Below are 19,690 nucleotides of genomic sequence, written 5' to 3'. Positions count from 1 at the left end.
GTTCTTTTTTTTTTATTCGAAAGTACTAGACTGGTTTAGGCATTAATCAGATTCACAAGCAGATGCTGATTGCCTACAATAGTTTCTAATCTGTCCTGTACAGTTAAATGATAAAAATTAATCAGATACTGGCCTCGCCTCGTTCCTACCTAGCACACCAATAGATGCTCGAAGCCAAGACAATGATGATCATATACACCCAAATAATTCAGCCCATTTCACTGTATGCAGAATACAAACAGAGCAAATAAGTTGATTTAATAATCATGATCAATGCTAAGATTCTGAAACAATTGGTATAATTGGTGATCTGAAACCAACTCGACTTAGCATTCAGTTGTCAGGCCAGATTCTGAGCTACTGAAAGCCAAGGTGATCAAAATAGAGTATATACCTAAAAATTTGATTTCAACAAGCGAAAATAGAGTTAGACATTCCAATCCCAGAGAGCAAATCAATTAAACAAATTGAAATTGAAATTGAGATGGCTATTGATCATATATAGCAAGCAAACTCATATATTGCTCATATTATATATAGCAGTAAAATAACATTACAATCTCTATTACATGATACTATAATAGTAAGATCATTAACCAACATAAACTTTCAAATTTAATAGCATAAAAAGATTCAAAGAATTAAAAAATTCCCAACATATTCTCTTAATTGCTGTCAAAACCTTTAAACATTGAGAGCACCAGCAGAAGGGTAAGGCAAGTACCCCATCTCTTCCTCAGAAGATCCAACTTTAGCAGTCTTTCGAAATCCTCCATTAAAATCACTACCAGATCCTTCAACGACAGCGTAGTACTTCAAGAAGAAGGCGACGGTCAAAACAACCCATTCCAAGCAAAACATGACAACACAAAGACCACCTGCCAATTTCAGTATCATCACACCACTATGTTCCTCAACATAGGATTTTAGGCTGACTAAGAAATCATCACTCCTGGTAAAGATCAAGACCGCAATCGATCCTTGAAAGATTGCGGTGAGAACGGTGGCTGCCATGTGGGCACCGTACCACCGGGTGCCACCCGTGCTTGCGGCGTGGCACCCGGCTAAGGCGCCGAGGATGGTGAGGAGATGGAGGCAAATGAAGAAGAAGCCGCAAAGCGAAGGGATTAGCCGAAGGGAGAGGGTGAGGAAGATGCAACTTGATGCTGCTGCTAAGAGGATGTAATTGCTGAAGAGGAAGAGTTTTTTGGTTTTGAAGTGGGGTTCTGAGTTTGATGGGGAAACGATTTTAAGACCACCCATTTTTTGTGTTTTTTTGGGGGGGATTTTGAGATTTTGTTGAAGATTTTTGGTGATTTTTGGAGAGAATTTAGGAGAGAAATTGAAGGGAATTTTGATGTTGTTCAAGATGTCTTGAAGCAGTGAGAGAGAATTGTGAATTTGTGAGGAGAAAGGTGGGAAATGAGGGGAAGAAATAGAGGGGAGAAGGTAACGGTCAAATTTGAAAGTTGGGGGGAGAAAGGGTGTAAAATGTGACCGTTGGTGGGGGCAGAGTGTTGGAGGACAGCAAAACTAGCATAGCGGTGCAACGGCTAGAATTAATTTGATTTAATCACGTTATTAGTTTGTGTTTGTTGCAGGTAATAATTAGAGCTTTGGGATCTAAAATGGTTAGGTAGAGTTTGCAAATATAATAAACCTAAAGTTTTGATAAAAAAATTAGAAAAAAATATACTTATATTATGTAGAGTATGAATCGATAGTTTTAGATTTGGGATTTGTGCTTTAAAAGATATTCAGTAACTCTAATTTGTGTTTTTGGGAGGATCTCTCAATAAAATGAGGAGTCAAGTTGGGCATGGATCAGATTGATTCGAGTCTAATATATTGAGTAACACAAAAGACACGTCGATGAGACATAAGAGTTTATACATAAGACACGTTAGCATACCACGTAGACCTTCATAGCCTAGTGTGTGCCTAGCTTTCTTCAAATGAGTGGGATTTTGACAACAGTTTTTCTTCTTCCAAATTAAATTCAAGTCAAAAATATTATGTACATAGAGAATGTAGAAAAAGGAGGTCCCAACATAATGAGAACCTTAAATACTTGCTTTTATTACTTATTTGATAGTTAAAGTAAAATGATGATAGAATGTACTATGTGAGTTAATCAAGTATATGTCAATAATATACCTTCATATATAGATTAATAATAACAACCCTAAAAATTACTACACAACGACCTTCATATCGATAATTTGCTGAATAGGGCCTTAATATTGGGTTATGATAAACGAGCTTTTTAAAAAAAAGCATGATCAAATGATAAGGGTATTTTTGAAGTTGTATTAGTACACTTAAATACCTCCGTTAATTATTATGTGCAATAAAGGAATATTTTATATCTCATAAATAATACCCCTTTGTTGCATATAATATTTACGGAGGTAGTAAATATGAAAGTGCTTTTAAGTGCAAATTCATTAATAGTAGTTTTTCTATAATCGATACGATATTCGAGTATAAAGGATAAAAAAAAAGTTCATTTTTTCTATTATTAGTAATGAAAATAGTACATTATCTTAAGCAATATTTTGCAAGACAATTAGGTAATGAAGAAACAGATTACCATGAATGTAAGTCAGTTTTTGTTTTCATATTAAGTTAAAAAATTTCATATTATTAGTGTTTTGAGATCCATACTTTAAGGCCCCAGGGTGTTATCACAAATATAATTACAAATCAAGTGTCATTAGCAAATACCTTGACAAATTAAAACTTAGATTATAAATATAAAGTAATTTGTCTAATTGTTTTTCGACATTTCGACACCTACACATCTATCGAAAAGGTAATTGGATAGCTTACTACTATGGCCCTTTCATTTCCTCTAATGGGCTAGCTTTCATTGAAGTAGAGACACTTCTAATATGATGTATTTGCCTACTTAGTTTCTCAAATGTGATACAATAATTAATTATCACTTAAGTTTTTCCTCAATTTGAAGTAGACGTGCCAATAAATATGACTAAATTAAGGCACTGACACGTCACCAAAAACACACTATATAATATGGCGTGAGCATGACCTCACAGACTCACACATGTCTTAGACACGACACACCGTGAAAAACCACCCCAAAAAAATACTCCATATAATTAGTCCAAGCACGAATACGACACGATCGATGTGAGGCCTGGACCGGTACAGACACATTTTCAAGGCCCAAACATGGTCAATCTAATGCCAAATCTAAACTAGTCGTATTTCAGAGTACTACGTAATTTTTTCCAGCAATAACTGAAAAAAAGGGCTCAATTTTATGTTCTTCAATCTCTACAAAACACAGTACCATGTCGAGGTTTCCAGAAAAACCATAAACACAAAGAACGACACTGCAAATTAATCATCAATCAAAGAAATCGCACTGCAAATTCATCGGCAAATACCCATCTTCAACCCCTCTCGTGTTCATCTTCTTCGAGCTGAATAACAATGTCGTCGGTTGATGATTCGAGCTTACAGCACCCCCAACAATTTCTCATTGGTAAGTGCTTTCTCGTCCCTTTAATTTTCGCTATCTTATTTTCATTAATTTATGCTTTTAATTCGATTTCTTTTTTATACCCTTTAATCTGTCAAAAATTAAAATAAAAATTGATTCTTGATTCTATTTATGCTATGGTGTGTGATAATATAATATTTTTTGACTGCCCCTTGAGTTCATATTCAATATTCAATGAATATAATACTCTTATGTCAATGAGATTGCGTTTTTTATATGATTTTGTGAATTGGGTTTTGTTCTTCGATTATATAGAACCCTAAAGAAGAATTATTTAGGTCAAAATCAGTATGTTATGCTGGAGATATAGTTATGTGTACTATTTTAGGATGTTTGGAAAGCCTGTGATTATCAATAGTGTGGGAATATTGGTATAGTGAAATCATGTCATGTCATATCGTTCATATGAGGGGTTGGGGCGATGTGACAATTATTTCTAGATGGATGGAGTAAAATGATGTGTGTGAAAATGCTTAAGAGTAATAGGGCTTTGCTTCTAGGGTTTACGGTTGCTACTGTTTTAATGTAATCGGGACATACTTTTGTTTGAAACATTTGGGTTTCGTCGAGGAAGGTCTTACTTTATTTTCACACGTATGGGGTTTTTATATTGTCTTTGTTTGTTATCAGGGACAGAGGGTACAACAACTCAGCATTTACCAGAAAACGCTCTAGTGGGATGGTATATAATTGATCCAAACCAGCAGCAGATCGGCCCATACACATTGTCAGAATTGCAGCGTGAGTTTTACTTTATTAACTGTGTAGTTATTTGTGATTGAGTATTTAATTTATGGTTCTGTTCTGCTGGAGCTTGTAAATTAAATGAGATTGTCGCGTATAAAAATTTGCTTGTGGAGTAGGGTGTGACATCAAATGACATGTGTGTTACACTCCTTGTTCATGTTGTGTGTTTCCAAAATTATTGTGGTTATAAGATGAAATATTGCCTGTTTATGTAAGTGATAAGCTAGTAGTCAAATTGCAGATAGTAGTTATATAGTCTTTGAAGTTTGAACTGTTGATGTAGTGTTACCAGCAAATCTAGATGTACTCAATCTAGGGCATTTCTCCTAAATGGAAATTCTAGCTAAGAATAATGGAATTTTGGAGAAGTATGAGTGCGGAAATGACTTGGGAATCGAGAAAGTCTAAGCAGGAAAAAGAAGAGAGTAGTATCTATTTTCATGCTTGAATAGCTTACAAACATTGAACTGTTTCTTTTTTTGAAGACAACAACCATTTAACTTAATCTCGCTTTTCATCTCTTTGTACATAAGGAAATCAAGAAAATTCAGGATACTAACCAAGAAACTTGTAAGTTATAGACTAGTTGAGAGGCATGAGTGAGTAAATTACTTGAAATTAAGAAAATGAGAAAGGAATATTCTTCATGCCTAATTTGCTTACCACCACCCAATTTTTGCTCTCAAACTCTAAATTTATCCCATAATTGGGTCGGCTACATGAACAATTATGAGGACTTCCCAGGAGGTCACCTATCCTAGTACTACTCTCAATCATTGCGGCTCATGAATTATGGGTACTAATCTCAATCATTGTGGCTCATGAATTATGGGTATGTATGATTCAGTTAAATAACCATGTCGTCATAACCAATCGATCATATTCATGTTTTCTTTTAAAATTTTCAGACTTGGTTATTTTGGTATCAATTTAGGTGCACATAGGCTGTAGCCATTCTCATGTATTCTCGTATTGCCACTTCTTCATTTCCACTAGAGTAGCATTGTATTTGCATTATGTTTTCATTGGTTTTCCATGGTGAAATTTGATGTGTATATTTGGTTTATTATCACCTCTTATATATTTAATCACAGATTTTCCTTCGATCATGCGTTGGTGTCACTTAGAGGCATATCCTGTCCTCAAATATATCATTTCCTTTAATTCTTCTTATGGTTGTGTTTTTTTGGTCATCTGTGTTGGTCAGCATTTGTCTTTTGGAATTTATTAGTTCCTCTTGTGTCTCTTTCAATTACAGTTATACCAGTTACCAATAGCACGGTTACGTGATCTGTATCATGTTGAATCAACTACTTAGCTTGTTTACTTCGCCTGAGCAGAGCATTTTCTAAACGGATACCTGACAGAGAGCACCTTTGTATGGGCTCAAGGAAGATCTGACTGGCAGCCACTTTCATCGATTCCTGAGTTGATGACTGGAGTACAATGTCATGCATCTGATTTTTCAGCAGGTGAGGATTTTTATTCTCATTGTTATCCTTGCAGGCCAGGAAAGACGGGTCTTATACATAGTGATTTCTTTGCAGTACCTGCCATCAGAGATGATGAGTTCAAGAAATGGCAACAGGAAGTAAAAGAGGCAGAGGCTCAAGCTAAAGCTGAGATGCTGAATAATGGTTCAGCTTCTGTTGATGTAGGTGGAGTTGATCAAGAGAGACCCTCAACTCCACCTGATGGGGAGGAAGAATTTACTGATGATGACGGAACTACTTATAAGTGGGATCGCAGTCTTAGAGCATGGGTACCACAGGAGAATCAAGGAAATGAAGAAGAGGGATATAGATTGGAGGAGATGACATTTGTTGAACAAGAGGAGGTTTTCCCAATACTAACTACGGATGATACACCTAAAAATATAGAAGATAATACAGTTGTTGGGGCCGTAGAAGAAAAGGAGACAAAACCTGCTAAGAGAAAAGAGCCAGATTCAAAGACTGAGAAAAAGGTTAATGCATATGCTTTTAGTTGTTGCTACTATTCTTTCAAATAAATAGCTAGCTGCTAATTTTTATATTTTAGTATCTAGCATCTCTTGAAGTTTCTATAGCACCCATGATATATTAAAGGGTAGTTGTGTGTGTGTGTGTGTGTGTGTGTGTTTGTGGGGTTGGGGGGGGGGTGAAGATGTTATAATAGCTAACCTTTTGTGCAGATAAAGGGCTATTATGCTACCAATACCTGCTTAGTGTTTCTTCTGTACAGTACCTCTTTGATGCCTTTAATTTTGTTACTTGAATTAATTGTGGAAGTTGAATCAGTGTATGGTTAATATGTCCATATTTTCTTACAATGTACTTTGATAGGAAGCAAATAAACCACCAGACAGCTGGTTTGAGTTGAAGCAGAACACACATGTTTATGTGACTGGATTGCCGGATGATGTCACAATCGAGGAAGTGAGTTTTGTTTGAGTGATAAATAATGTGTGCTTGTATTAGCTTCTGGATAAGTTTTGTTTGACATATCTGATAATTTTGTGCAGATAGTAGAGGTTTTCTCCAAATGTGGCATAATAAAGGAGGTAAAAATACGACTTCTATAGTTCTATGCATAAAGTTAAATCTACTTTTATGACATATGGCACATGTACAATTCCTTTGCTTATTAAAGTTGGCTTGAATGCTGAAGATCACGTGTGTGTGTGTGTGTGTTGCGCATCTGCATGTGTTTTATTATTGTGTGTGTATATTTTATTTTCTAATTCTGAAATCATCGTTGTTTAAATTGCTAATAAGAAAGTTTAATTTGTTTTAGTGTATGTAGGCTAGGAAATTGGTGTAGTGCGGTTCTCTTATGTATGGGGTCTTATGGGCTTTTTTTTTTTTTGGGTAAACTATGTTCTCTCTATGTTGTCCTTTTGCTTTAAGCTATTCCAACAATTCTTAGCAAAAGTATTTTTCTTCTTTCTCCCTCCGGTCATTGGGATAATGCTATGGACTTGATTAATGTGTCTTGTTTACTTTTTTAATTCATGATCTAGTCACTTTTGGGATCAAATGTCTAATGTGAATATCCTCTATATCATTTGGGTAGCACGTCATGCATCCAACCCACACTGGGCGGGAGCCTCTTTACAGGAATTGGGTTAATGTTGATGTTGTAGGTGAAACTCTATATATGACTAGATTACAAAATCGATAAAGCTGTATAGAGCAGTGTACAAAATTCTCAGGCACTTCAGCCTCTCCATAAGTATATATTCCTCCTCTTTGTTATAAGATTTAGAAGAACTCCGTTGAGTTATTAAGTGGCTGCAGTTTTGAGCGTGCCGTCTCCTGACACCAGGGACAGTATCGTTGAAGGGCTTCCTTTCCAGCCTTAGTATGTATGCAAGAACTAGATGCTGCTGATCGAACTTTAATCTTAGCCATCTTCCTCCTTTTTGATCCTTAAGGACTCCAAACTCTTGTGTTTGTCGTACTGCTTAGGCAAGCCAAAGCTCACCTGAATCCTCACTTGCTTGAGTATTTGCTTGAACAAATGCTCAGGAAATTATAATCCTGTGGTTGAAGGGCTACAAAGCCTAGAATAATATTTCTTTGTACAACTAGCAAGCTTCATTCTTGTATTTAGAGATTGATCCCAGGTTATTTCCATTAATTCTTCACACAGTAACTGGCTGCTTGCTTTACATATCGAGATGTTTGGATGCTTCTCTGCTTTTGAGACAGTTAAAAAATTGGCCATAGCTGGCTGTTAGCTGTTGCTTTTTACCTTCGATATCATGTGCTTAAACGATGGTGAATTGAATAGTGATAAAAGCTGAAAGCAGACTCATCCTGCTTCATGAATGTAGCCTCCTGTTTGGAATATTAGATGTTGACAACTTAAATATATTGTTTCTGTTATGGGATTTTAATATTTGCATACCGTTATAACATTGCTGTGTTAGCTTTTAACTTGGAATCCCATTGACATAAATTATCCCCAGGATCCTGAGAGTAAAAAGCCCCGTGTGAAATTGTATTTTGACAAGGAGACTGGAAAAAAGAAGGGGGATGCACTTGTTACATATCTTAAGGTATTTTTTTTACATTTGTTAGACACTAAAATTAATGCTCAGTTAAACTATTTTTGTAATTCATGATTTTAAAAATGTTCACTTTTTGCTAAATTTTACTAGGAGCCATCAGTAGCTTTGGCAACACAAATATTAGATGGGATAACTTTCCGGCCTGAAGGGAAGATACCAATGTCTGTAACCCCAGCAAAGTTTGAGCAGAAAGGTATATGTGGGAATTAGTACTCAGTTTTTCAGATGGAAAGTTATTTTTTGTCACCCTGCCCCCCTTTGTTAATGTCCTTGCCCTTATGGCAATGCCTGGTCTTGAGTTGCAAACTATGATTGCTTGAGGCCCACATGTTTTGATGTGTTTTATATTATATTTTCAGGGGAGAAGTTTATTCCCAAACAAACAGATAAAAAGAAGAAACAAAAACTAAAGAAGGTTGAGGAGAAGATGCTTGGTTGGGGTATTATTCTTGTCCTTTCTCATCCTTTTTTGAGCTTTACTATCAATATGGCAGGAAGCATCTTGAACTTAAAGGCTGCTAAAAAGCTGACTAATAGAGTAGTAGATGTTTAATTGCTGATATATAGGGCTATATTATGCTCTTGTTTTGGCATCTCTTTTCAGTATTGGGTTGTTTCCTGGTATTACACCATTGCTCTCTCTCTCTCTCTCTCTCTCTCTCTAGTTGCTGAATATTTGTGCTCCTGTGATTTTCTGGTTTTATTCTCTCTCTCTCTCTCTAGTTGCTGAATATTTGTGCTCCTGTGATTTTCTGGTTTTATTCTCTCTCTCTCTCTCTCTCTCTCTCTCTATAGTTGCTGAATATTTGTCTCCTGTGATTTTCTGGTTCTCTCTCTCTCTCTCTCTCTCTCTCTCTCTCTCTCTCTCTCTCTCTCTCTCTCTCTCTCTCTCTCTCTCTCTCTCTCTCTCTCTCTCTCTCTCTCTCTCTCTCTCTCTCTCTCTCTCCCTCTCTAGTTGCTGAAGATTTGTGCTCCTGTGATTTTCTGGTTTTATTCTCTCTCTCTCTCTATTTATACTGTACATGTATTGGCCTGAATTCATTAACTAGTGCCTTGCCTTAAATCTGCTGAATTTGATGGGCTCATGGAGTCATAGCCAATTATCCATAATACTAAGTGCTTCTTGTACTTGATATTCTTGTCACTATGTTTTTCTCATTGGTGCTGCTTTTGGTGAACGCTACTGCTCTTGCTGTTCCATTTGTGACTCTTTGTACTATCATTTTAATTTGATGAGGAAATACAACAGATAATTCCTTATTGTTAATGTTGCCTAAAGGTTTCTTGTGTGTTTAAAAGCTATGCCTTTCATGTGTATACTCTTCTGGACCTTTCTTTTTGGCATTGTTTTGGTGCTTCACTTATGCATTAACCTTGGAATATTATTGGAAGATGGGATGAGGTCCTGAAACCAAAAAAAGGTTGGAAGTTTAATTCTAAAGCACAATCAGTTTCTTTTCCTCTTAAAACCTACCATGTGGTCGATGTGGATGTTTCATTTTGGACATGTCATTGCATTTTTCATGGCTACCTTCTCACTTCAACTTACCATCTTTATTCTCTACATTGATTAGGGGGTCGTGATGATTCAAAGCTTATGATCCCGGCTACAGTTGTCTTGAGCAACATGTTTACAACTGCGGAAATGAGAGTAAGTCTAAGTTACTCTATGGTTCATATTTTTGTATCTCATCTCCATTATCCTGAAACCACATGTTTTAAGTAGTTGGTGTGAATAACAGTACTGGTCTACTGGACTAGTCAAGCCTTTGTGGGCCAAAATGATTGTCACAAGCATTTTCCTTAATGCTCCTCTCCTGACATAAACCAAAGATAAGGTCCCTTCGGAGGAAGGAAGAGAGAAGTGAATGTTTGCACGAGTGGAAGGACAGACTCTGTTAAATCATTCATGCTCAGAACTTTAATTTGTTGATGAATATTGCTGCTACTTGTACAGGAAGAATTAAGTTTACGTGATGAATTGGAGATAGATGTCCGTGAGGAATGTGGAAAGCTTGGTCCAGTGGAATCTGTCAAGGTACGTTGCTTTATTAACTCATACAGAATTGAGATGACATGCTTGTTTGCTTTAAGAAAAGTTTGTGCACTTGCTCTCAACGTAGCCATCTTATGAATCTCATTTTACTTGTTTTATGGGTTTAGCTTGAGATTCTTATCTTGAAATGTTTGCGACTTGCATGCATAAACAATGGATCTCAGAGCTTTACCTGGGGGGGGGGGGTTTGGGGGTTAGGAGATAATTTTACAGTTCCATTTTAGTTCTAACTTTATAACACATGATAATGAGGAATTATGAGGGCAACAAAGCCTACCAATAACTCTGTTATATTAGGGTTCTTGATTTTCCTGGTTCTTGCATTTTGTTAATCATTTTATTGCTTTCCTATTTTATATTTAAGTTCCTTGTGAATAATGATGTCCGACAGCTTTCCATTTACCCCATGAAACAAAGAAGGTATGATGTTGTCTTTTTGATGCTTTATTGAATGAATGTAGTGATTTTGTCTATTTAGTAGTGATTTATCTCTATTTAATTTCCCACATCATGCATGTTGTCTGTAGAACTCATGCTCGTATTATGGGTTTTGCACAAGCACATGATAATGGTGGCCATCTCCACATTATCCTTTCATGCTTCAATTTTGGTTTGTTTTGATTTCTGATTTCCTTTGATTGGTCAGGTCTGTGAGAACAACCCACATGGAGTAGTTTTAGTCAGGTACAAGGACAGAAATGATGCTAAAAAGTGTATAGAGTTGATGGATGGAAGATGGTAAGTACAGACATTTCTTGTTTTTGAAGCAAATCTCATGTCTTGCTAATTGTAGTTTAATGGTACCCCCAAAAAATCTTTCACGTGGACACAATCCTCAATTGTTTGTTTTTAACCCAAAAAGTATGATCTCTATAATCATCATATAGCAATATGATCAAGAGTAAAAGCAGATTATTCTAGGAAAGATGTTTTGGATATTTTAAGATGTTTTGCCTCATAGGACAACCTGGACTTCTGAAGAATGAAGATAATTACTAATATTTAGGCAATGCTTGCCGTCTTCCTGATTGATAATTGTCTTCACTGAGCCTCTAGATTGCCAGATGGCCCATTGAGAACAGTCACTGTCTGAACCTTAAACTCGTATCTTTATAAATAACTTAAATTGATTCTGCTGCTTTTGTAAGCAACTTTTGCTCTACACGTTTTTGTTTTTTCAGAACTTATTTCCTGGCATCATTCTTTTCTCATAATTTGTTCGTTTCTGTGAAGGTTTGGTGGGAGGCAGATACATGCTGTTGAAGATGATGGTTCTGTCAATCATTCTTTGCTGCGGGACTATGACGATGAGGGACAACGACTCGAGAAGTTTGCTGCAGAACTTGAAGCTGAATGAAACCATCATGACCAACTTTCTTAGAAAGGGATGCTAATTCCCGTTTCTTGTTTTAGTTAATGTAATTAATTTGTTATGAATAGACTATAGCGACTGGAACAGATTTGATCTGCTATGGAAATAGGTCGGAGTGGAGATGTACATACTTGAGGAAGCTGATAATTTTGTACGTTTGGCTAGCTAAAATATTCTTGATACTTCAGTATATGATATGCATCCCTTGGCAATGATGAGATTTTTTTATAGCAAAGAAGGTGGTGTTTGTCTAGCTGAAAGGCTGCTGCTCATTTCTTTTAAGTTCACCAAGCTAAGTCCTTGTTGCCAGTCTATGTCACGGCATGCTAAGCGTTCAAATACGAAGTATTGAGGATATGAAATGATTTTATGAGTAATTTATATCTCTTCCCCATCTCTTATTTCAAGCAAGGGCAATTGAATGTCACTCATTTATCCTGTCGTGCTACAATATATGGGATTACAGCCTTACAGGTATGAAATTAATTTAAGAGAGGATTTAATCATGGGCATTATACGCTAAAATGCAACTATGCAAGTGTATCGTTCAATCATACTTAATATTGTTGCAAGTTTCACAAATATAATACAGCTCTAAAAGTTCCTTGTGTCCAAAGATGAGACCATACATGACTACATCTACGTATACATTAAATTTCTGCTTTAAGTTTAGTGGATCCGATCCGATCCATCTTTCAAAAACAAAAGAAAGTCCCTTCTTTCCGCCATCTTGGAATGGAACAAAAGAAAAGATTATAAATGCCAGTCTTATACTGTAAAATAAAGAGTTTGCACCAAGGACACTCAATTGCTGAATAATACATAATGTGCAAAAAACAAAAGAACTAAGCTTTATTTTTGTTTAGGCTGTGCATGAGAATTATGAAACAATACATCCAGCCTACAAAATGGTAAAATTACATGCGCAAAACCTTGCCGCAGAGGGAAAAAAAAACACCCATCTATAGGGGACCTCATTTGTTCGTCTATGCCATATTGCGAGCCTCAACGAGCTTGACATGCATACTGTTTATTAGGGGATATTGAACAACAATCAATCATTTAAACATATAATAAATATCTAATGAAATAGTGAATCCGCCTAAGCACGCTGATATCTGCATCATTTCTCCGATAAATACATTTCAAGCTTGCAAAAAGCTTGCATACTTGGCTCCTAAGAAGAGCCTTTGGATGCAGAGTAAAGCATTCTTGGTAACCTCAGCGTTTTCATGATTCATTAACTTCATCACCCGCTCCTTAGCCTTGAGATCATTGACAATAAATCTCCCAGATGGATGATGTTGGATAAACTGTGAGAGATCAAAGCAAGCCACAGCAAGGGATCTTGGGTCATTGGAGGTGTCCAAAATAGTGATGAGGACTCTCAAGATCTGCATCCATGAAGCAATGTAACAACCGAGAAGTCAATAGCTAAGTTGAGTATTAGTCAATCACTGAGGTACATTATTGAACGAAGTTGAAAAGAGGTTTCAAATATAGATATAGTGTGCAATATCGATCAAACTAACAGCAGGAAAAGAGAAATTCACCTGGAAATCATTTTCCTCAAAGTTCTTGACATTCTCCCGCCAGAAGAAAACATCTTTATGAACTGGGGACCAGTCAAGATGGCCAAGAAGTACTTCCTGTTTATACTTATCAAATGAACTCAATAATTTGACATTGTCCTTCAGGCCTTCATCTAGTTGATTCAAAGCCTCCACAAGGTCCTGAAATTAAATCAAGGATAAAGAACAGCAAATAATGAGTATTCGTGAAAAGGAAAGTAAAGAATCTAAAAGAAAATTCGCAAAACTGTAATGTTCCTAATGAATAAGGCAAGTATCACAGTAAATTCCGTAGAGATAAATGCAAAAGAGGGTGCACACTTTAAGTATTTCTAGTCAGCCATTGTAACAATATGCTAAAATATTCACCTCATCACCCCAAGCTTGAGCTTTCAAGTTTTGGACAATCTGAGGCAACCCAAGGTCCACCATCTGAGGGCCAAATGTTCCTTTTGGAAGCAGATTCTTGAAGGTCATGACAATAACTCTAACAACCTGCCAGAATTACAAACATACATCTCAATTAATTGATATTTAATAGTACAATCTACAATGCATACAAAAATAAACCAATACATTACAAAAGCAGAGATATAAGACGTGTTCGCTATTTGCAAGACTGACTTTACAAAATCACGAGATTAACGAATTAAGCCAATAGGATAGCATGTCCTTGGTAAATCCTCCAATAATAAAACTTAAAAACGCAAAACATTACCTTCTCCTTTGTAGAACTCTTGACAACCTCTGTCATCCGGGGCAGGCATCTGGAAGTAGCCAAGTACTCAATTGCAGGTTCGTAGAATGACAATAGCCAGATACAGAGACAGGTTTCATAAAGGAGCTGTTGATGTAAAAGGAAAAACCATCCACGTAAGAATGTGAAGAAATATACAAATGTGCACTCATAAGTTGCCATCAGCAAAAATGAATGGAGGGGATTTGATGCACTGACATGATGGATACTTAGTTCTTACAGAAATAACGAATGCATTACCTGCATAGATTGTTGAGTGGACTGTGAAGATGTTAAGGGTGTAGATGGATTGGCTACCGGATTAATAAATGGAATAAGTAGCTTTACTCCATCTGCTTGAACAAATGACGATCTGACCAAAGGTTCTTTCAATAAAGTAGCAAGGCAGTTCACAGCAGTAGGGATACCACGAACAGGATGAGAAGGATTCCTTAGCTGCAGAATATTGATAAGCAAAGTTATTATTCACTAAGACAAATATAGAGCATCAATCTCACTAGATTTTGAATACTATATAGGACTAAGCTGACTAAAGTAGACACATAAAGCATTGTTTAAAAAGAAAAAAAAAAAATTATTGACAAACAAGCAACAGATATATTGAGAATTTGAGACCACATCAACAAATTTGTCCAGATGCATGAAGTCATATTAAAGCAAACAGATATGCAAGAAGGTATAATTTATTTTTTAAAAAAAAAAAAAAAACACCTGTGTGCAAAGCCACTCCACCAATCCTTTTAAGACATCATCTATGGTGGTCAATTTGCTTTTGGAATCCAAGGCCTCACCATTCATAGCTCCACTGTACTGAGTTTTAGGTCTAGCACTAGAATGATCAGGCAAAATCACTTACAGGTACATCAAGAAAGTCATGTAGCCAAAAGCCAATTATTAGCAAACAGTTTATATTTCAGTACCTTACAATCAATGCAAGTATCTTGCAACTCTTCTCTTGTATGAACCATTTTCCTTTCCATAGCAATCTGGAAAAAATCCATACAAGAACGTTAAAGCAGAAATTTGACAAAAAAAAAGGGGACTTTGGAATGAAAAATTGCAAAGTATAAACCAATAATTGAATGTACAGAGTGGCAATAGTCTCACTGCAATCGCAAGGGAAAGGCTAAGCACCTCTTTAATAGTGGTTTGACATTTAACCCCTGGTTCACTCTCAACCTAGGTGCCTTCACTAGAAGCATTCAGATAACAGTATGGTAATAGAAACTAGCTTCATTTTAATTGCTACTCTTTCATTCGTAAACAATAACATTAGCATGAATCTATCACAAGCAAGGTATGGCAAAGGTCCAAATGTAAGCAAACTCAGCTTTAAGACAATCCAACCAGTTCAGAGTCTGTGTTCAGATGCTACCCTTTCTACTCTTCTTGTAACTTTAAAAGGCAACAAAAATATCATTCTCAGAATATGGGGTTTCCTAGCTCCAAGGCAGTCAAGAGAGTCGCAAATGCTAACAAGCTTAAAGGTGAGCTCAATTTTTATCTGAGAAATTTAATTGTAACCTTTAAACGGCACTTTCACCACTAGAATTCCATCAACTCTACCAATTGGATCACCACATAAATCATTTCCCTCATACTAGCAGCCCTTAAATCGTAGTGATAGCAGCATAGAAGAAAAATTCATGAATTTATGACGGTTCCATATATTCAGCTAAGAGCTGAATAGTTAACAAGACGTAATTAAGAAAAGTAGAAGGTGAAGCTATGAATGAACAAAGAAAGTTGTTACAATCTACAAGCTTTTGATAGGGCTTATTCCCTCCAAAATGCAAAAGCAATGCTAAAAAAAAAAAAAAAAAAAAAAAAAAAAAAAAAAAAAATAAATAAAATCTTAATGATAGTCTTCATAAATCATGATTCTCTCTCAAGTCTACACTCCAATATTTATACACAATTTAGGCTCTCTCTCCCCTCTAAACAACTATCCATCTTCCTTCACAAGCTTCTCATCAATAAAGTATACCATTATAATGTGCTACCATTGTAACAACCCCACCCCCCCCCCCCACTCCCCCCCACCCTGGGATTAGGCCTATTTCCGTTCAACATGCTACAAACACTTTCAATTGTCTTTTGTCATGTCCCACAGCCTGTTCATCACTAAAATATAGCCACTTCAAGCACATAGGTCACATTCATTATCACATTGCCACAACATGAATCACTCACATTCAACCATTACAAATTTACATCAACTGGTCGAACTGGGAATTCCAAATCTACTAAGTGAAATTCAACCATAATTAGATGATGCTATATCTTAAACAGACAACTGATATTCAATCTTCTCAAAACAACACTCTCAAATAAAGATTACTAGCTCAATGAGGATGCAAATCTACATTAAGTCACAACTGACAAAGATCAAACTCCTATTTGTTTATATTGGATGAGAAAGAAATGGACCAACAAAATTTTTCATATACTTGCCTTAAAAATGGTTCATAGATATCCTCATTTGCAAGTGATTTATCATGAAACAGCCGAGCTCTTTTTGGGTTTGCTGCAGAAGGGGAAAAAGCAGAAAATTAGTCTATAGTAAGTTATACAAACCCAGATGGCTTAAAGTCTCAGCATTTACCAGCAAGCATTTCATCAATTAAAGAAAGTACATATTCCACTGTCTCTTCTTTGTGAATATCACGCAGAATGCTCACAAAAACTCGAACATAGGATGGACCATCCTGTTACAAGTACAGCCAGAAATTAGAATTATATATACCCATTAGCAGAAAACATCACTATGCAAACCCATGTTCTTGTCAAAAAACACCATATTACTTGTTTTAATATCAGAAATGTTAATTTTGATGGTAATTTACGGGGTAATGATGTCCCTTCTCTGCTGAAACCCAATTATTCAATAGAACAACAGGGTAGGTCATGATAGATCGCACCAAAATAATAAGAGATTTCGCATCAGTGAATCCAATAGTCAGAAATTCGCAAAACAATAATAGTGTGTCGCTAAAATTCTTGAAAAGCCAACAAGTTGGAAAAGAATCAAAATAAAACATTACATCATCCAGCAAAGAAGCTCTCTGGTTCTCTGGTTTTTTATCATAACGCCTTAAAAGTTGGAGGGCTGTCCCAGTAATCAACTTCGTTGTCATGTATGTCTCCCATGGAATGTCCCTTTTGAGAACCTTTAAAAAGACAAGGAAAAATATACAAAAACATAATTAATTAACATTTTACACCAGTATAATAGATCAAATATAATGAATTACAATTAAACCACAAATATACATGACTTCAGGAAACCAAAGGAAGCAACTTAAAATTCTCATGTTCATCTTTAGAGAATTAAAGTTCTCATGTTCATCTTTAGAGAATTAAAGTTCTCATGTTCATCTTTAGAGAACATCCATGCACAGCTTAACACAAGATCAACAAGTAATACAATTAATAAACCAAGGCTACCTTTTTTTTTTTTTTTTTTTTTTTTGACAAGACCAAGGCTTACGTTTTTGGCAATAGATAGTATGCAATCAAATGGCTTGACTCAATGTGGTTAAATCTAACCATCAAATCTTTAAGAACAACATTAATCAATCAATCAAAGCCTTAATCCCATAAGTGGGGTCGGCTAACATGAACCAAATTTGATTATTATGTGTAGTCATCAATATAAATCTTCCTCCTTCATCCCTTACGATCCAATGCTTCATCCTCATATAAATCCATACACTTCATATCCTTCCTAACTCCTTCCAACCAAGTCATTTTCGGTCTCCCTTTCTCTCGTTTAACCCCTCCATGGTCCCATTCTTCCACACTTCGCATCGGTGCACCCTCGGGTCTCCGTCTTACATGCCCAAACCAACGCAGGCGATTTTCCCTTAGTTTATCCGCAATGCCTGCCACACCTAATTTCTTGCGAATAACCTCATTTCTGATTCTATCTCTTAGAGTGTTCCCACACATCCACCTTAACATGCGCATTTCCGTGACCTCCATCTTTTTAATGTGCTAATATTAATACAAAATGAAAAACACAATGCAATTCCTTACAAGCATCAATAATAGCTCGAGCATCAAAAGGTTGAAAATTTTTCAATAACATATTTTTGATGCCACAACACTCATATGGTAGTCAGCATTGCTAAAATAGTTGGGCATGTTTCATCTTTCAGCAACAAGACACAGCTAGACACAAAGACAACTTTAAAGTGTTTACTAGTCAAATCGAATGCTCTCGAACCAACCCCCCCCCCCCCCCCCCCTAAACACACACACACACCAAAAATCTATAATTAAGTTAAAGCATCAAATATTGTACAAGCATTGCCAGAGTTGCCAACTGATCATAACAATTGCTAGAGTACAACTTAAGGCGTCCATCTATTGCATTTTTACCCGGATTTCGCCCAAAAACCTCAATGTGGATTGACTGAGAAAAAAATAGCGCCATCAAAACAATGACAAACTGCTAAATCATGGGTAACTTCCTAAATTTACCAAAGCAAGAAATTGACACCATTAACTAATAATTCCCGGAAATTTCAGCAACATTATCACTAACAATCAAATTCGATTTAGATCAAGTAAACCAACAAAAATTGAAAATCCCATCATAAAAATTGAATCCTAGAGGTCTATTAATTAAAAAATCAACAATTTTGAAGATAACCCATGCAAATTGAAATCAATAAACAGAAATTAAGATCAAAACAATAACCAATCAAACCAATTAGTACCAAAATCAAGAGAAAGATGAACCAAGGTCAACGAATCAATGATTCAGGAAAATTTGAAAGAGGGTATTTCAGAAAAAATAAAAAATCAAACCTGGTCAGTGGTGAGTTCGGCATGATCGATCGTCATTGATTGGGAAGAAATTCTGCTGAATTTCCAACTTCAAATACTAAAAATACAAATTAGGAAAAAGGGTTAATCTCAATTTAACAGAGCATGAAGAAGATGAGAAGATTGGGAGAAGAGAGAGAAAGATAGATTGAGAGTAGATCGCTCACCAGAGGAAGATGGAAGGGAAGAGAGAGAAAGGGATACGGAGGAAGGATACCAGAGTGTCGTCGTGCTTTCGTGGCGATACTTGTTTGATTAAATCTTTGTTTTTTTATTGTGAATCGCTAAACACCGCCCGCAATTACTAGCTAACGTTCGTACAATTTCCAACTCCCTTATCTCCCTTTCTCATTTGGTTAACTACAAATTCTAGTCGCTTTTAAAAAAGCGTAGTCATATAGCATCTTGTTAGTCGCGTAGTACATAAAAACCGATGTATATAATGGTACTCAAAATTACGGTGTATCAAGATAACTGAGTTGTCCGTTTTGGATCTAACCAACTATTTTTATTTATTTTCATGCATTATTTTGTCAATTGTGGTTTCACACTCTCCCACATATGTCAAATTTTCTCCATCGTTTTCTTTTCCTCTCATCCAATTGTTATATTGAAATGAAACATTTGACATTAAATAATCGCTTTACCTATAATGTCTCAATGGGGTCATGGGTAGATAATAGCATTTCCTCTCCCAAGTAATTTTACATGGTTTGAAAATAAATCGAACTTTTGGTTTTAATGACTTGTGTTTGTATACTACTGTGATTA

At 36.0% G+C, this 19,690-nt stretch overlaps 3 protein-coding genes across 5 annotated transcripts; 1 reads left to right on the top strand and 2 right to left on the bottom strand.

The window, feature by feature from the left end:
- Nucleotides 1–500: 500 nt before the first annotated feature.
- On the bottom strand, nt 501–1,501 carry LOC110736382. The gene has a single exon (XM_021916590.1). It carries the CDS (start codon nt 1,261–1,263, stop codon nt 685–687), a length of 579 nt encoding a protein of 192 aa, XP_021772282.1. The 5' UTR covers nt 1,264–1,501; the 3' UTR covers nt 501–684.
- A 1,729-nt stretch (nt 1,502–3,230) lies between these two features.
- Nucleotides 3,231–12,011, top strand: LOC110736378 (splicing factor U2AF-associated protein 2-like). 2 transcript variants are annotated; one of them, XM_021916586.1, is made up of 13 exons: nt 3,236–3,511; nt 4,160–4,270; nt 5,617–5,748; nt 5,824–6,242; nt 6,601–6,693; nt 6,780–6,818; nt 8,229–8,318; nt 8,421–8,523; nt 8,690–8,770; nt 9,905–9,981; nt 10,288–10,368; nt 11,033–11,124; nt 11,620–12,011. In XM_021916586.1, the coding sequence occupies exons 1-13, from the start codon at nt 3,460–3,462 to the stop codon at nt 11,741–11,743; spliced, it is 1,494 nt and encodes a 497-aa protein (XP_021772278.1). In that variant the 5' UTR covers nt 3,236–3,459; the 3' UTR covers nt 11,744–12,011. The 2 variants fall into 2 exon arrangements, with proteins under 2 accessions (XP_021772277.1, XP_021772278.1); XM_021916585.1 differs by having other exon boundaries at nt 3,231–3,511; nt 5,617–6,242.
- A 498-nt stretch (nt 12,012–12,509) lies between these two features.
- LOC110736379 (V-type proton ATPase subunit H-like) lies at nt 12,510–19,236 on the bottom strand. Of its 2 annotated transcripts, none has more exons than XM_021916587.1 (12): nt 19,087–19,236; nt 18,902–18,977; nt 17,131–17,256; nt 16,692–16,794; nt 16,541–16,613; nt 15,007–15,072; nt 14,798–14,915; nt 14,327–14,521; nt 14,048–14,173; nt 13,699–13,824; nt 13,312–13,491; nt 12,510–13,152 (listed from the first exon to the last, which is right to left on the bottom strand). In XM_021916587.1, the coding sequence occupies exons 2-12, from the start codon at nt 18,935–18,937 to the stop codon at nt 12,904–12,906; spliced, it is 1,398 nt and encodes a 465-aa protein (XP_021772279.1). In that variant the 5' UTR covers nt 18,938–18,977; nt 19,087–19,236; the 3' UTR covers nt 12,510–12,903. The 2 variants fall into 2 exon arrangements, with proteins under 2 accessions (XP_021772279.1, XP_021772280.1); XM_021916588.1 differs by having other exon boundaries at nt 14,798–14,909.
- Nucleotides 19,237–19,690: the final 454 nt, after the last annotated feature.

This window comes from Chenopodium quinoa, unplaced genomic scaffold (assembly GCF_001683475.1).
Source record: "Chenopodium quinoa cultivar QQ74 unplaced genomic scaffold, ASM168347v1, whole genome shotgun sequence".
Lineage (NCBI taxonomy): Eukaryota > Viridiplantae > Streptophyta > Magnoliopsida > Caryophyllales > Amaranthaceae > Chenopodium > Chenopodium quinoa.
The sequence above is the reverse complement of the archived record's forward strand: the minus strand, read 5'-3'. Positions and strand labels throughout refer to the sequence as shown.

Excerpts from the sequence above, each read along its gene's own strand:
- LOC110736379 (XM_021916587.1), bottom strand. The coding sequence starts at position 18,937 with ATGACGATCGATCATGCCGAACTCACCACTGACCAG. Across the intron at positions 17,257-18,901 it reads CCGAACTCACCACTGACCAG|GTTCTCAAAAGGGACATTCC; the intron begins GTTTGATTTTTT and ends GTCTTTTTAAAG. Across the intron at positions 16,795-17,130 it reads GAGCTTCTTTGCTGGATGAT|GATGGTCCATCCTATGTTCG; the intron begins GTAATGTTTTAT and ends TACTTGTAACAG.
- LOC110736378 (XM_021916585.1), top strand. The coding sequence starts at position 3,460 with ATGTCGTCGGTTGATGATTCGAGCTTACAGCACCCCCAACAATTTCTC. Across the intron at positions 4,271-5,616 it reads CACATTGTCAGAATTGCAGC|AGCATTTTCTAAACGGATAC; the intron begins GTGAGTTTTACT and ends TCGCCTGAGCAG. Across the intron at positions 9,982-10,287 it reads TTACAACTGCGGAAATGAGA|GAAGAATTAAGTTTACGTGA; the intron begins GTAAGTCTAAGT and ends CTACTTGTACAG.
- LOC110736382 (XM_021916590.1), bottom strand. The coding sequence starts at position 1,263 with ATGGGTGGTCTTAAAATCGTTTCCCCATCAAACTCAGAACCCCACTTC.